General features: G+C 35.1%; 1 protein-coding gene across 1 annotated transcript; it reads left to right on the forward strand.

The window, feature by feature from the left end:
- LOC109841402 (isovaleryl-CoA dehydrogenase, mitochondrial) lies at positions 40-14,782 on the forward strand. The gene is made up of 15 exons (XM_020410353.1): positions 40-415; positions 6,839-6,922; positions 6,999-7,056; positions 8,442-8,566; positions 8,655-8,699; positions 9,757-9,805; positions 9,905-10,014; positions 10,583-10,659; positions 10,872-10,922; positions 11,011-11,075; positions 12,237-12,391; positions 12,503-12,543; positions 12,621-12,675; positions 13,605-13,661; positions 14,471-14,782. Exons 1-15 carry the CDS (start codon positions 308-310, stop codon positions 14,621-14,623), a joined length of 1,233 nt encoding a protein of 410 aa, XP_020265942.1. The 5' UTR covers positions 40-307; the 3' UTR covers positions 14,624-14,782.

Raw genomic sequence — 14,845 nt, forward strand, 5'->3', positions numbered from 1 at the left:
AGATGTCTCCTCTTCATCTTCTCTGCAGAGCTCCCAACTTTTTCTCCCAATTTCAGTCCCATCCAAATCCAATCCGACTCAGCTCATTCTGACGTCCTTATCTCATTCCCAACCTTTTTCAATTCCAAACCTCAGAACAAAACAAAACACCACAAAACAAAGAAGGGAACATGGAGACGGCACTCTCTGGCCACGCAACTCAATCATCTACCTCCTCTGTTATCTTTCAACCTCAGGTCCCTAACTCCAACAGTTTCTCACCGAAAAAATCCAACCCAAAAGAAAAAAAATCGGATTTTTTTAGAAAATGCAGAGATTCTTTGCTCTTAGACGCTCAGCTTCGCTGCTGCAGAACCGAAAGGGGTTGAGGGCTTGTTTCTCTACTTCACTTCTCTTTGATGATACCCAGAAACAGGTTTTTTTTAATTGATTATTTATGATTTTTCTTGTTTACCATGATTCGGTGAGGCAAATTGTCAAATGGGTTTTTGGTCAGAAGTCTTGATTTCTTGCTTTTGCTACACACTGAACTGTATTAATTCCATATATGAGGGGAAATGGGATGATTCTGGAAATTAGAATGAGAAATCCGTGACTCTGCATAGAGCCATAGGCCTCATGCGCATGTCACTAAAATTTGTCAGTTTGAGCAATTAAACCTCCCTTGAGCTGTGGGCTGTGCTTGGGGTACGCCAAAAGAGTTCATCTATTGGAAGTTATCTAGCGGTGTTTGGGAGTTCACTAGGAGAAGGGAAGGGGATACTAGATAGGGAAAGGAAACAGGATTTTGATAGATAACAGGCCTCACACCTACGGGCTTCACACCCAAGGGCTTCACATCACAAAGTGACAAATTACGTGCCAAGGAACATCTTACATGTTCGAGAGGGAATTCTCAAACTCAAATTTTTTATTCATCAATGTTCTAAGAAGATCTTTAACTAAAAGTGAGAGATTACATCAAATATTACTAAATAATAAAGATACCATTAAATCTATAAAATTCCTGATCAACGGCTAACGATCGTCCTGCATTAGGGTAGGTAGAGAAGGAGAGAGAAAATGTGATAAACAAGACTAGGGAGATGACTTTTTTGAGAAACTTTGCTGTAGAGAAATAGTTCGAGTCACTGTGCATCCTAAGACGTTGAACTTAAATCAAGATTCGACTTACTCCGGTGCAAGGACTCCAAAGCCAAATTGCTTTTAGGGATAGCAACTTTGCGTGTACTGGTGGTGTGCACCAACCAAACCCTCCATAATCAACTTGAGGATTTTGCATCATTTGATCTGAAGCCGCCAAGCTAAAATTTTCATATTAAGAGTCGGGATTTTATGCCTCCACCATGTTCTGAAGTAGAGAGTAGTTTAGTAATATCTCTATCAATAATTTAAATGTTTTCTTTTGTGGTGGATTTTATTTTCTTTCATATCCTCTTCCGTGGTTTTCAAATGAAAGGTAGCGCCTTTTAGACTTTTAGTTGCATCTGAGTTTATTATAGGTCACTAGCTAATTTTGTTGTTGTGCAATAATTCAACATTTGATAATATAAAATCTAAAGCGCAAAATGATTTGATATTATTGTTAAAATCTATCTTTTTTTAATATGAGATCAGATAAGTTCATATTTTAAAAACAGTAAAAGGAAAAATCAGTTATTTCTACAAATAATTCGATGTTAGTATCTTCAATTTCATTAAATCATTCTCTTCTGCTGAAAAATAAACCCATGTTTCTTTCAAATGCATTTGTTTGGTTGCATTGAATGATGCACAAACTACTTGTTCATTGCATTAGAAAATATAATGTGATTAATATCCTTTAAATGTTTTCAATTTCTTCTGTATTCTTTTAGTTATTGCCATAGGAGATTCAGATACTTTTATAGAGTGTTGAAAGCTATGTTATCTGGGGACTTCTAATATAGAGTCATACCCTTATTCGACACTTCTCAGACACTCCTTTAAAGAAATGCATATATTTATTCAAACCTATATAGAATTATACAATGCATGTTTAATCTAAAACACCAGTCATACACTTCTTGGATATATATCCTATATTTCTATTTTGTAACTTGTAGGATAAGGGTCGAGCACGTTTCAACCTTAAAAACTACGAATTAAAAGGGTTATTTACATATATAGCTCAAAACTATGATTAGTGTCCCTGTACCCTACCTTTTACAAATTTGTCGTGTCATGTGCCTGCACTGCACCCATACCTGCACCTGTACCTATCCCCTTCCCCTTTGCAACTTGGCTGAAAGTGAGATATAACCCTCTACACAATTCAGGGGAAAATGTGCACATGCAAGGTAGAAACTTAGAGTTTGTGTTGTCTATGTTTTAACTCTGTGTAATTGCTCAGTGTCTGCTTGTAGAAAGCTCGTCCTTGACCTATCCTAATAGTCACCCTGAACCCATTAATCTGGTAGGTTAGAAGCTCAACAATCACCCTCTAACTAACTTAAAGTGTGCTGTAAAGTAGCCTTCATGGCGGTCGGAGTTGTTGCTGACGATGCGCCATCTCTGTGCCTTAATGCCAAGGTGCAAAGTGCAACTAGAAAGATAGCATTTCAGTCTAATTATCCCTGATCCACGACCCAAACTTGAGTCAGAGTCCAGGTTTATACTAATGGAGAATCATTAAATTAAATGAGTTGAGGTTTGCCTTCGGCAAGCCTTTAACGACCTATGATTTATTCAAAAAGATTTTTAAGCACTAGGCTACAATGTATTTTTGTTATAAAAATATATACTATAATACATATGTACTTTGAAACTTAGTCCAGGTTTTGAAAGGACTTATACATCAACTCTAATAGGAAGTTCTAATAAAAGGAAGCGAAGTGAAGAGAATATATGAAAATTTACATAAATAACCTTACATGTTATGAAAATATTTTTTCAACTAATAAATGATAAAAAAAGAAGCTAAAAATACCAACGAATGTTAGGAAACTTAAATTATTATTACTAGCACTATTATTATTATTATTACAATATCCAACGTATAATGCTATTAACACACTCACAAAGAGGGCTTAGAAATTTGTTCATGGAGATGAAAGTTAAGAAGAAAGATAATCTCACAAGAATATATAAGAAATAATTCTTCAGATGCCAACTTATGAACTGCGCTCAGTCCCCCACTGCCCAACTATTTCCTTTTATCAAACACCTTTTGATGTTTCTATTAACGTGATAGAGTATAAGTTTTAGCATTTAGTAGCACTGAACCTTGTTTTACAAGGTAAACCATGATATAACCAACAATCGACTTGGTACATGATAATAAGAACAAATAGAAGAAATCATGACTGACCAGATGCCGAAGCTGGAGTGAGAAGGCGTTGGAGGGGCTGAGGAGTGGAGAGTGGATAGAGACAGAGAGAGCGGAGAGAGGCGGAGAAAAATAGAGATGAACCGATCTTTCTTTGGGCTGAGATTATAGGGTTATATGATTAAATTTTAGTTGTTGATTCAATTTGATAGAGGTGAAATTGCCTCACACTGAAAGATTTATGAGCATTTACCTTTCTCTCCGCTACTACCCAATTTGGGGGAACAATATTTGTCATTTCTTTGAGAAGTTTCTCCTCTCTTTTCCATCGCGTTACCTCTCACATCTCAGTAAATTCCTAAATAAGGTTTAAATTAAAATTCTCTTCTCCTTCCCTTCTCTATCTCTATCCAAACACAATGTAGTTCTTCAGTAGAAGAGATGAAAACATTCTTATAAAAAAAAGAAAAATGAAAAGAAAATAGAGTGCAAGATTGAGTGGTGAGTTAACAAAGCATTCTATTTTCTAAAGTTAAGTGCACATAAACCCCATGTAGTATCACCATTTTGAATTTACTGTCATTGTAGTTTCGTTTTGACTGATAGACCCTTGAATGAAATCTTTTTATTATTCTTTTAACCTCAAATAGACTTACTAGTTTCACCCGAGGGCAATATCTGCTGATGTGTCATTCGTGTAAAAGAGTCATTCGTGTAAAAGAGTCAGAAAGGGATCTATTAGCCCAAGCTGAAGCTATAGAGGTAATAAGTTAAGAATCGGGATTCTATGGGTTATTTGATTCGTGGATTGCATCTTTATGCATGTAAGAGATTTTGAAAGATTTATACTCAAAATCTTGTATGTTTGCAATGGATATTAAAGATGATTTGCATGAAAGATAAAATCTAACCAAAGTTTGTTTGGTTGCATATGAAATTTGTTGAGGCTAAACGACACTTAATGCATCTTATTGTTTCACTCTTGAAGAACTTAAATACTCGAAGTTACAAAACATAGCAAAAAAGTACACTAAGCAGCCTTTTGAATTGAGCTAATGGTGTTAAAAAACTCAATTGGACCAAAATGCCCTTCCTTGGATACTGGGAGAGGGGTAGGTAAAGTAGTAAATACTATAATGAATCATGGTAAAAACATTAACTTTTCTCATGTGGCAACACGTGGGAATATTCCAAGGAATATTCTCATTTCTCACTATTGGTTAATTGAAGGTAGTAACTTGCACCATTTTACCAACTCAGGGTATTTTTTTTGCTATGTTTTGTAACTTAGGGTATTTAAATGGTACAAGAGGGAAACAATAAGGTATATAAGTGCCATTTAGCCGTTTGTTGAGGATATGTACTAAAATCACAAATCTTATTGAATTCAACATAAGTTGAGGGAATTGCATTTAATGCATCTGTTCTACGTGATAACCCCAAATCCGTAGTGTAGAAAAATGTCAAACAAACAAATGTTGTTGCTAAAAACATGATTTTTAACTTTTCGGTCCCATTCTTTTAATGCAAGCTTGCTAAATGCATGGAAACAAACAGTCCCTATGTGTGCGGTGAACCCTATTTTAGAATACACGAGTGTTTCATTCTACAAATATGTTGAAAGGTTATCATATAAAAGTTTTCTTTAAGGATCAATAAAATGTCATATTCATTTATTAAGGATGAAAATTATGTCAATGACCTTGTCACTATTGTCATCTTCTTCAGGTTGTGTATGTATATATCATTTTTGTTACAATTTTAACCAATATGTGTTAAAGCGGTATGTGTCACTCAAAAGTTCATTTATGACAAACAAGGATGAAAATTTGAAATTGATCTAAATTCAGTCTTCTTCAACTTCATAGAGTCCTGTACTCCTGTTCACTGTCACACTATAATTTTCTACGTGGTGTTGCTTTATAATCATATTTTTTAGAGAAACTATGAAGCTTATGCCTTGAGATTTCATTAAAAAAAGATAATAATAAAACAAGATACAAACTAGAAAGATACAAACATATATGACAACTGGCATATAGTTTAATCCCTCGAGAAAAATAAAGAAATATAATACATGTAAAGCCTTCCTTGTCTCAGGGCCTAAGGCTAACCCATAGTCATCTATAATGAACTATGGTCGTATCCAACAAGCTGTTTTCAACTCTAACCAAACTCTCTTCGGTATTGATAAACCCTTTGCCTTTGCATGCCAACCTCTTGTCAGCTCCACCATGACCATATTCAACAATCCCTTGGTCGTCTCCGACCAATCCCGCTTTGGCAAAAGCCCCTTGTTGTCTCAGGCCAACCGCTGTTCAGATCTGACAAACCCATGGCTGGATCTTGGCAAGCCCCTTGTCACCTCCGGCGAATCCCTTGTCATCTTTAACCGGTCCTTTCTCAGCGCAGACAAACCAATGGACACAACAAGCCCCTTGTTGTCTTCGGCAAACCTCTCATCATCTCTCAATCAATCTATTGTCTTCTCCTATGAACCCATGACCAAATTTGGCAAGCCCTTTCTCACCTCAGCGAACCCTTCATCGCCTTAGACTAACTTGTCAAGTTTGACAAATCAAGGGCGGCAAGCCCCTTGATGCCTGTGGCACACCCGTCGTTGTCTTAGAGCAGCACCTTGTCAACCCGACCGACCCATTCCAGATTCATAGTCAGCTCTTCTACACGATGATCAGTTGTACTTAAAAATATCATCTTGCGGTCTAACCTACCACATCCACAATTGAATCTGCAACATCTCATCTTTATCTGCTAAAAAAATTCATCTTGCAGTTCAATGTTCAATCTTCCACATCTACAGCAGAATCTACTACATCTCCATCAGATGTACTCAAAAATGTCATCCTGTAGCCGGATCTTGTACATTTTACAGCCAAATTTGCTACACAGAGACCAGTCAACCCCATCATTTTCGGATCTGTTAGGATTATTGCCCTTAAGTAAAATCAACAGAATTTATGAACACCAAATACCGGAAATAGAACAAAAGAATGTAAGAGATTTCCCCTCTCCATGCAGCTCTGTTTTGGTCGAGAAGAGAGCAAAAGGTGAGAGAACCCAAAAATCAAAAAAGAAAAAAAAAATATTGGGAAGAGACTTCTTCTCCTCTCCTTTCTGCTCTGATTTAGTTGGGCTAGGCAATAAATGTGTGTGGGTGAGGGTGGAGAGAGAGTACCTTTTCTATAATCATATTCACTGAGAAAATTTTGAAACATGGAACTTTTAAAATGAATAGGTCTTCTTGTATAAGACCAACTTATCTATAGTTAAAGTTCTCCTCTTGGTTAATCCCACTTGTGTTACTGAATATTGTGATATCTCTAAAATGGAAAAAGAAACTACTTTTCTTTTTGCATATTTTTTCATCATACTAATGCATAGGTGATCCATGAGATGTTTCTTGCTCGTGAATGGTTACCTTTTGTCTTCCCATTACATGTAAATTTATGTTAGTTTGTCTTATGAAAAGTAATTTTTCCCTTTATTTTGTTTAGATGTTTTATTAACAAAATTTTTACTCTAATTTCATAGTTTAAAGAAAGTGTTCGTCAATTTGCCCAAGAAAATATTGCCCCTTATGCGGCGAAGATTGATGCAGCTAATCAAGTTCCAAAGGTTGTGTTCTAAATCATCAACTTGATTTAACAAGGAATGAGATGTTTGCACCTAATCATTTTGTTACTTGTTCTAGGATGTTAATTTGTGGAAACTCATGGGAGATTTTAGTCTCCATGGCATCACTGCACCAGGTATAAAGATGATAATCAGCAAGGTCAAATTTTCTTCAAACTGAATATTCAGCAATTTATGTTCAGTTTTCAGTTAATTAAAAAAAGTTGTTCCTTTTTTCTTTTACAACTATTTTCAAATGTCTCTCTGAGAGCATTTTAACTTTCAAGTCTTTATCATGGCAGCAATCACAGTAAAGGCTGTGGGCCTCATAATAACTTTTTATATCATGCTGTAATAAAACAGTGTACTTAATGATATTATTTGATGACACAGATAGCTTGTTGTTTTTATAAACAGGCTTCAAGTTATCATGGGATTCTCGAATGTAAAGCATGTAAAAATGCATCAACATTCTATAAATTTTATTTTAAAACTAACTATGAGTAATCAAATTACATAGATCTTCCTTTGAGAAGTTCATGGCACAATTTCGCTCTACAATGGTTTGACTATTTTGGAAAAATGTCAAACAGAACAATCCCTGATGGATGGTTTCAGGAGACTGGCCAAGGTGCTCTGGTCTAATTGTTGTTTATGCCTGAGGAACGAAAAAAGGAAAGTTGCATAGCCTTTTGCAGTTTCCTCTCATAAGCATATTATTCCCTATTCAACTATGCTGTCCTGAAACTTGAAACTTCAGTGAAACAATACTTATGCAGTTTCCTTAACTTTGCATATTGTTGACTGCTAGCTTGGTGAGAAGTAGATTGCTAAAATTGTTGATTAGGAGCTAGAATATTGTTGAGAAGTTTATTCTGCAGGTGACATTTACCTCAATTTCTTTGGCTGAAAGTTGAATGGATCTCCATGAGAGCTTCCTGGATAAAATCCAGCTATGTAACCTCAAACTTTTAACAATATGGGCTTGTGTAAAATTTCTTCTCATAATATGATCCAATAGACGTGACATAGATCTTGACTTATCAAGGGTTAATAATATAGAAAGAGTATATATGAAGGAAAGATTGTATCATGTGTGATCAAGAATGATTAATGTGCCACTTAGCATGCTATGATAGGATTCTAGTTGAAGATAGGACTAAGGTAGAGCAAAGTTCTGATTAAAGCAGTAATAGAGGATATGCAGTTGATGAAACGTGGCAAAAGGAGTGGATCAGGGTACAACAAAATGGATAGGTTCATATAGATGACTCAAAAATCTAATAAAAGATATTGTATTCCTCTTTTTTATATATTTTCTTCTGTAGGTACTGAAGGCCAATTTTATGAACATATGCACATAATCTTGTCCATATGTATTTCTCAGAGTGCTTCATCTGATACTATTTTTTTTTTCATGGATGACATTTCTAGTCTCCTTTAGTACCTACCTTTTTATTTGTCTATTGCCCGTGAAATTCACTATATCTCATCTTGTTTGACTCAATTGTTTCCACTGTAGAGGAATATGGAGGCCTTGGTCTCGGTTACTTGTATCACTGTATAGCAATGGAAGAAATAAGTCGTGCTTCTGGATCTGTTGGCCTTTCATATGGTGCTCATTCAAACCTTTGCATTAATCAATTGGTATAACAGGCTGCTGTTAACATGACATTTTATATTGTTGCACTGTTTTCTAAGATATGCATATATTAACATGTATATTTTATTGTAGGTGCGGAATGCGAGTGCTGCACAAAAGCAGAAATACCTACCAAAGGTTCTCTTCTAACAACCCTTACAATTAGCTGTCTTGGTAAAAATTGCGCTATTGTTTGGTTGTTTCCTTTTATTTACTTTTAGATAATATAAATCTTAAGAAACCCTTTCCCACCCTAGGATATTAGTGATTGGAATAATAGTCATGCTTTCCATTTCTTTTTTGTGCACATCCAAATATAATACTCGAAAGCTTAGCAGCCTTTAGTAATTGTCATCCTTGAACTCTTTATTTCATTCGTAGCTTATGAAAAATTTACTGCATGTCATATATGTCCATGCCAAGTTATGTTGACATGTTTATCAAAAAAATGATGCCTTCTTATACTTTAGTAAATTATAACAATTTCTCTTGATTCAACAAGTTATTGTTGAACTGTAGCCTCTCTGTTTACAAATAGTCATTGCTGATTCCTCGTTGTCAGCATCAGCCATTGCCGATTTTGCAAAGTGGTCACTACAAAAGAGAAGGAAAAGGTGCAACAGTTTTGTCAAGATATTTTTAGTAATAAAGAAAGAGAGTGATCTCATAATGTTAAGAAAAGAATCGGAATAATGTGTTACTGGTTGGGTAATTGGAAGTTAGGTAATTTTCTTATGGTTCAAGTACGCTTACGATTCTGCACATTTATTTAAATATGTTACCTGTGTGTGTATTGGATGTCAAACTTTTGTAGCCATTGGGTTCTTCAATATAGTTTACTGTGATCTGGTGATTTTTAAGTGCATTAACTGCATCATAAAGCAAAACCAAGTTGAAAATTTAAAGGCGCATCTAAGGATTAAGAAGATTTAACATCCAAAAGCACATTTCACATGTGTACTCTAGTACTCAAGGACCATTACATGCAGACGTATGATTACATGATAGTTTGTTTTTCATTATTACCATTATTCTTTTTTTCTTGGCTTTTCCAGTTGGGTAAGCTGTAGTAAAAAAGTACCATTCATGTTGTTTTCAATTATGTCTTGAATAATGCTCTTTTTCCCATTAGCCCTTTTCAATCAGTCAAAAGCTTTCGTTTTCTCATTGCTAATTGTGTTTTTTGCTTGTGAAGCTGATCAGTGGGGAACATGTGGGGGCATTGGCAATGAGTGAACCCAACGGTAAATGAGACATTAACAGTACCTTTCTTATTTCATGAGGTCTTTATATCTATAATAACTTCTAGTGTTTGCGCACATCTTGTAATTCTATTGTTTCAGCTGGTTCTGATGTTGTTAGTATGAAATGCAAAGCTGAGAAAGTTGATGGTGGATATGTCATTAATGGAAACAAGATGTGGTGTACAAATGGGCCGATTGCTGAAACACTGGTATGCTCATCTAATCTTATTTTCTGCTTTTTTAGCCTTATAAATATCAAGCAGTGAGTTGGTTTCTACCTATTTCTTATTGTGTCTTATTACAATAAACTAAACTATGTATGAGCTAAAATTGTCAAGGCAAAGTCTCAACAACATTATCAGAATAGTTGCTTTTGTATATATCTTTAGTTTCTAATTCTTTGCAGAACATACCCAATTTGAACTATTCCTCTGAGAGAGTAAATAACAGATAGGTTAATGTCTTCGTCTACATTAATCTTTTGACATATTTAAGAAAAACTGTTTTCTGTTTTTGATTATTTCTTTAATGCATTTAAGGGATTCAAACTCATACCAGCTGTCATAATCTGTTCTTACATTTGATAAATGGGTTTTTACTTTTGTTCCCCAACTTTTTACTAAATGCCCTTCAGTGGCATGTAGAATTCATGAACTGCAATTATGAGATCAGAAAAGAATATCAAGGAATTTTCTGTACTCCAGCAATGCTATTTCTTTGTAATATAGAAAGCGGCACAATTTTTATTGATTAACTGATAGGTTGTGATTGGAGCAGGTAATTTATGCAAAAACAGACATTACTGCTGGATCAAAAGGAATAACAGCATTTATAATTGAGAAAGGGATGCCAGGGTATTTATAATATTCTATTCTAGTTTGTACTTATTAATATGGACTCAGTAAGTTTCTTTTTGAAAGTCATGTATCATGCACAGTTTCTGAATTTATATTCTCTATTTGAAGCAACATCTACTCTTCATTAGTTTTAATGCATAATTGTCAATATTGTTCAATGCTAAGTCATGCTACGAGTTCTCCCTGCTTACAGTTGTTCACTTTTGCAGTTTCTCTACTGCCCAGAAGTTGGACAAACTTGGAATGCGAGGAAGTGATACGTAAGTTTCACTTGTTCATTTATAATTCTGCACTATTTTATTTAAACATTACCTTTTAGGTGTCTCTCTATGGTAATGCTTCCTGCAGATGTGAGCTTGTTTTTGAGAATTGTTTCGTACCTGATGAAAACATACTAGGACAAGAGGGAAAAGGTAATCATTCAAGGTTTCTAAAGTTTATTGTATTTCTTGATTTAGATGTTAGGTTGTGCATCATTGGTGCACATATTAGAACATGGTTTAAAGATAACTCTTGATTTAGATGTTAGGTTGTGCATCATTGGTGCACATATTAGAACATGGTTTAAAGATAACTGGAAATTCAGCCTCTTGTGAAGGGATATTTATGATTGGTGCACATATTAGAACATGGTTTAAAGATAACTGGAAATTCAGCCTCTTGTGAAGGGATATTTATGCCTATGTCGGCTACTTGTTGCAACTACACCTATCAAAAAGTTGTAAAGTACATTCTGTTAGACCTTTTAAGTTATGACAATGCTAAAACGAGGAGGACCTTTACTTTTTTTAATTGGTGGGAGGAACCTTGACTTTCTACTAGCCAAGCAAACCACCCCCATCCCCCTCCCCAATCCTCCAAAAAACCCAAGTCTAGGCCAGGCGAATAGCACAAGTGTTGCAATGCCTAGTAATTAGGAATTGGGGATAAGCCTATCATAGACACAGATCGACCCTTGGCCTTTTGAGCCAAGGCCCCAAGCCACTTGTGGGGTTTAACTTTACTTATTTTTGGATGTTGAGTCAGTGTCTGGGGGTTAGTACAGATGTGGGTGGATGAGCACATAACTTCCTCTAGAATCGAGAAGATATTTAATTTTTTTCCCTTTAATATTATAGTCATGCTTGGAGGAGTCTGTGGCTTCAGTATATTCTATTCTCCTTATCTCATCACAAGAAAATAATCTAATTGCAGTTTCTTAGGTGACAATCTTAAATAGATTTTACAAATGTCACCACATTTTTTATGAGATTCAATAATCCAGCAGTAGACTGAAGTCTATGGAAATGGCCTCTTAACTTCAATGGATGGCGATGGCTATGGATGACATCAATATTTGATTGGAAACAGGAGTTTATGCTTGCATTTCAAACCATTTGAACATCTGACAATTGTCTGCATAAGACAATTGAATTCTCTTTGCTTATGCATCTTATTGTTAAAATCAAATTTGTAAATCAACGTCTGCTTTGTGTGTAATTTGTTTATATTGCCTCAGCCTTCTTACTCTTCACTGGATATGTAGACCAACATAACATTTTAAAATGATGTGTGATATAACTTTTTCGTAACAGGAGTTTATGTCATGATGTCTGGATTGGATTTGGAAAGGCTTGTTTTGGCTGCTGGTCCTATTGGTCTTATGCAAGCCTGCCTTGATGCTGTCCTACCTTATGTTCGGCAGCGTGAACAGTTTGGTAGTCCTATTGGAGAATTTCAATTTATACAGGTATGTGCTTTCAGTTTTGACCCATTCCTCCAAAATTGATGCATACAAGAGTTGCATGATCTTGGTATTTTCTTGTAATTTGCACCTTTATGAATTTGAGGAAATTTACAGGGGAAATTGGCTGATATGTATACTTCTTTACAGTCATCAAGGTAACAATTTTTGTGCTCCTACTTCTGAAATTTTATTTAGATGTAAACTGTCTTTTACCTTTCCCCTTTTCTTTCAGAGCTTTCGTGTATTCTGTTGCTAGAGATTGTGATAACGGGGAAGTTGATCGAAAGGTACTCTTGTACATTATTTTCTATTCTAATTTGTTACGAACTTGTATCATGTGATTTACCTATCATTTGTTTGATTTATTTTCTAATTCCTTTGCTTAGCAATGAACCGGATTTAAAGTGGACGAAGACATCTTTTCCTTCACCCTTAATTAATATTTGAATCGTATCATCTTCGTCTGGAGCATTAACTTCCAAGTAAATAGCTGCTGTAAATTTGTATACATGAAGTCGAATGACTAGAGTTTTTTATTTTTCTCAGAATTTTGATAAATTTTCTAAAATATTCTCATGAACTTGATGGTTAAGGCTACATCTACCTTTAGCTCTAAATTATAGTAGCAGTTTGTGGTGGGCCCACTAATGTGGATGCTGTAGCTAATTGGCTTGTAACTTGTATGATCCAAAATGAAAAATCTCTATTGTTTTCATCCAAATTTTAACACTCGGATATCTTTCTCTTTGTCGCATGTGCAACTCAACCCGTCTTATACTGCCAACTAGTCCAATTGATTTGATAGGAGACATCTAAACCCAGTAGTGTTTGTGGTTTTTCTTTCTTCAATTAGAACAAGATGTCATTAACTCCACCTTGCACAGTGACTTAAGTACCCGTGCATTGGTTATGATTCATTATAACTTGCAATTTTCCTGGTTGCTTTTATTACTTTTTTCAAAATATTGTTGCTTGATGAAAAGCATCTATGTTTGACGTGTGTGAAATCAGATAAGTAAACAACATTCCTACCACTCTGCTATCACTTGTTTCTTCTCTTGCATTTTAGTTGTATATATGTGTACATCTACGTCTATCTCTGAAATGTATTGTGTTGTATTTTTTTTCTGGCCACGGAATGTCTTCAAAACATTATGTCATCAATTATTTTTGCTTCTGCATCTAGTTTCATACATTTGTTATTTATATTATGTAGGACTGTGCCGGAGTTATTCTTTTTGCTTCTGAAAAGGCCACCCAAGTTGCGCTTCAGGTATAAATACTAAACCTCATCTCTCTCCATTTGTTTGTGTGGGTATGTGTGCATGTAACTGAAATAATATTCTGATACATAAACTTTGTTATAAAATGTGATAAAGAAGAAAATGTTGATAACTTTACATCCTCAAGGCCTAATGGTGCATGATGGATGCCCTGACAATTGATACAATGGTGTTATCATTTCATCAGAATAAATTCCTTTATTTTATAATTACTTTTCAGAAAACTTAATTAGGATTGAATTCAATGTCCTTGGGAATTTGCTAATCTAGTTATACAAAGGCATGAACTAAAGGGATCACAACCATCACCCTAATTAGGATTTTATTGTTGCCCAATAGACACATTAGTCCTGTTCACTTCAGGATTATTTTGCTAGCTTTTCTTAGTAGTGTTTTAATTACTCACATCCATAATCTTGTTTCAGATAATTTAGTAACCCTACTTCCTATTCTCTCATTTTAGGAAAACAATTTGCTTAGGTACGTCTTTTCCGTTCTTCAGGAGAAAACTAAAGTTCTCTTCCCATTCCGTCTATCGATTGTACCCATGTCATTTGACATTACATTTTCAAATTCTACTTTGCCTGCAATGTCACTGCTTTCAAAAACTTCATGTTCAGAATTCTTTCATATGTTTCGTTAGAAACCTAGGAGAACTCACCCCTAAAACTGATCGATGTGTAAAAAGACCCTAAATACTGCCACATCTCTCCGTCTGGGACAAAAAAAACATGTAACTGATGCTCGTGAACTAGTTGAACAGTCTATGAACTGTAAGTTTTACTTGTTATCATGGCAGGCTATCCAATGTCTTGGTGGTAATGGATATGTTAATGAATACCCCACTGGTCGACTTCTTAGAGACGCAAAACTTTATGAAATTGGCGCTGGAACAAGTGAGATTAGAAGATTGATCATCGGTCGCGAGCTTTTCAAGGAGACTGATGCCTAACATTGAAAACGCAATGATCTAAGCAGCAATTGACATAAATGATTTACAAGGATTTCATACTTGTAAGATATGAACAAGTTATGATGTAAATAATGGCCATGTGTATCATCACCACAGTTCATTGGTAAATAAATTAATAAGTTTTCATGTCAACATTTTCATATCAAGCTTCATATACCATATGATCAATCTTGTACTGTTTCACATATACACATTAGAAGG

The sequence above is a fragment of the Asparagus officinalis genome, chromosome 5 (assembly GCF_001876935.1).
Source record: "Asparagus officinalis chromosome 5, Aspof.V1, whole genome shotgun sequence".
NCBI classification, from domain to species: Eukaryota; Viridiplantae; Streptophyta; class Magnoliopsida; order Asparagales; family Asparagaceae; genus Asparagus; species Asparagus officinalis.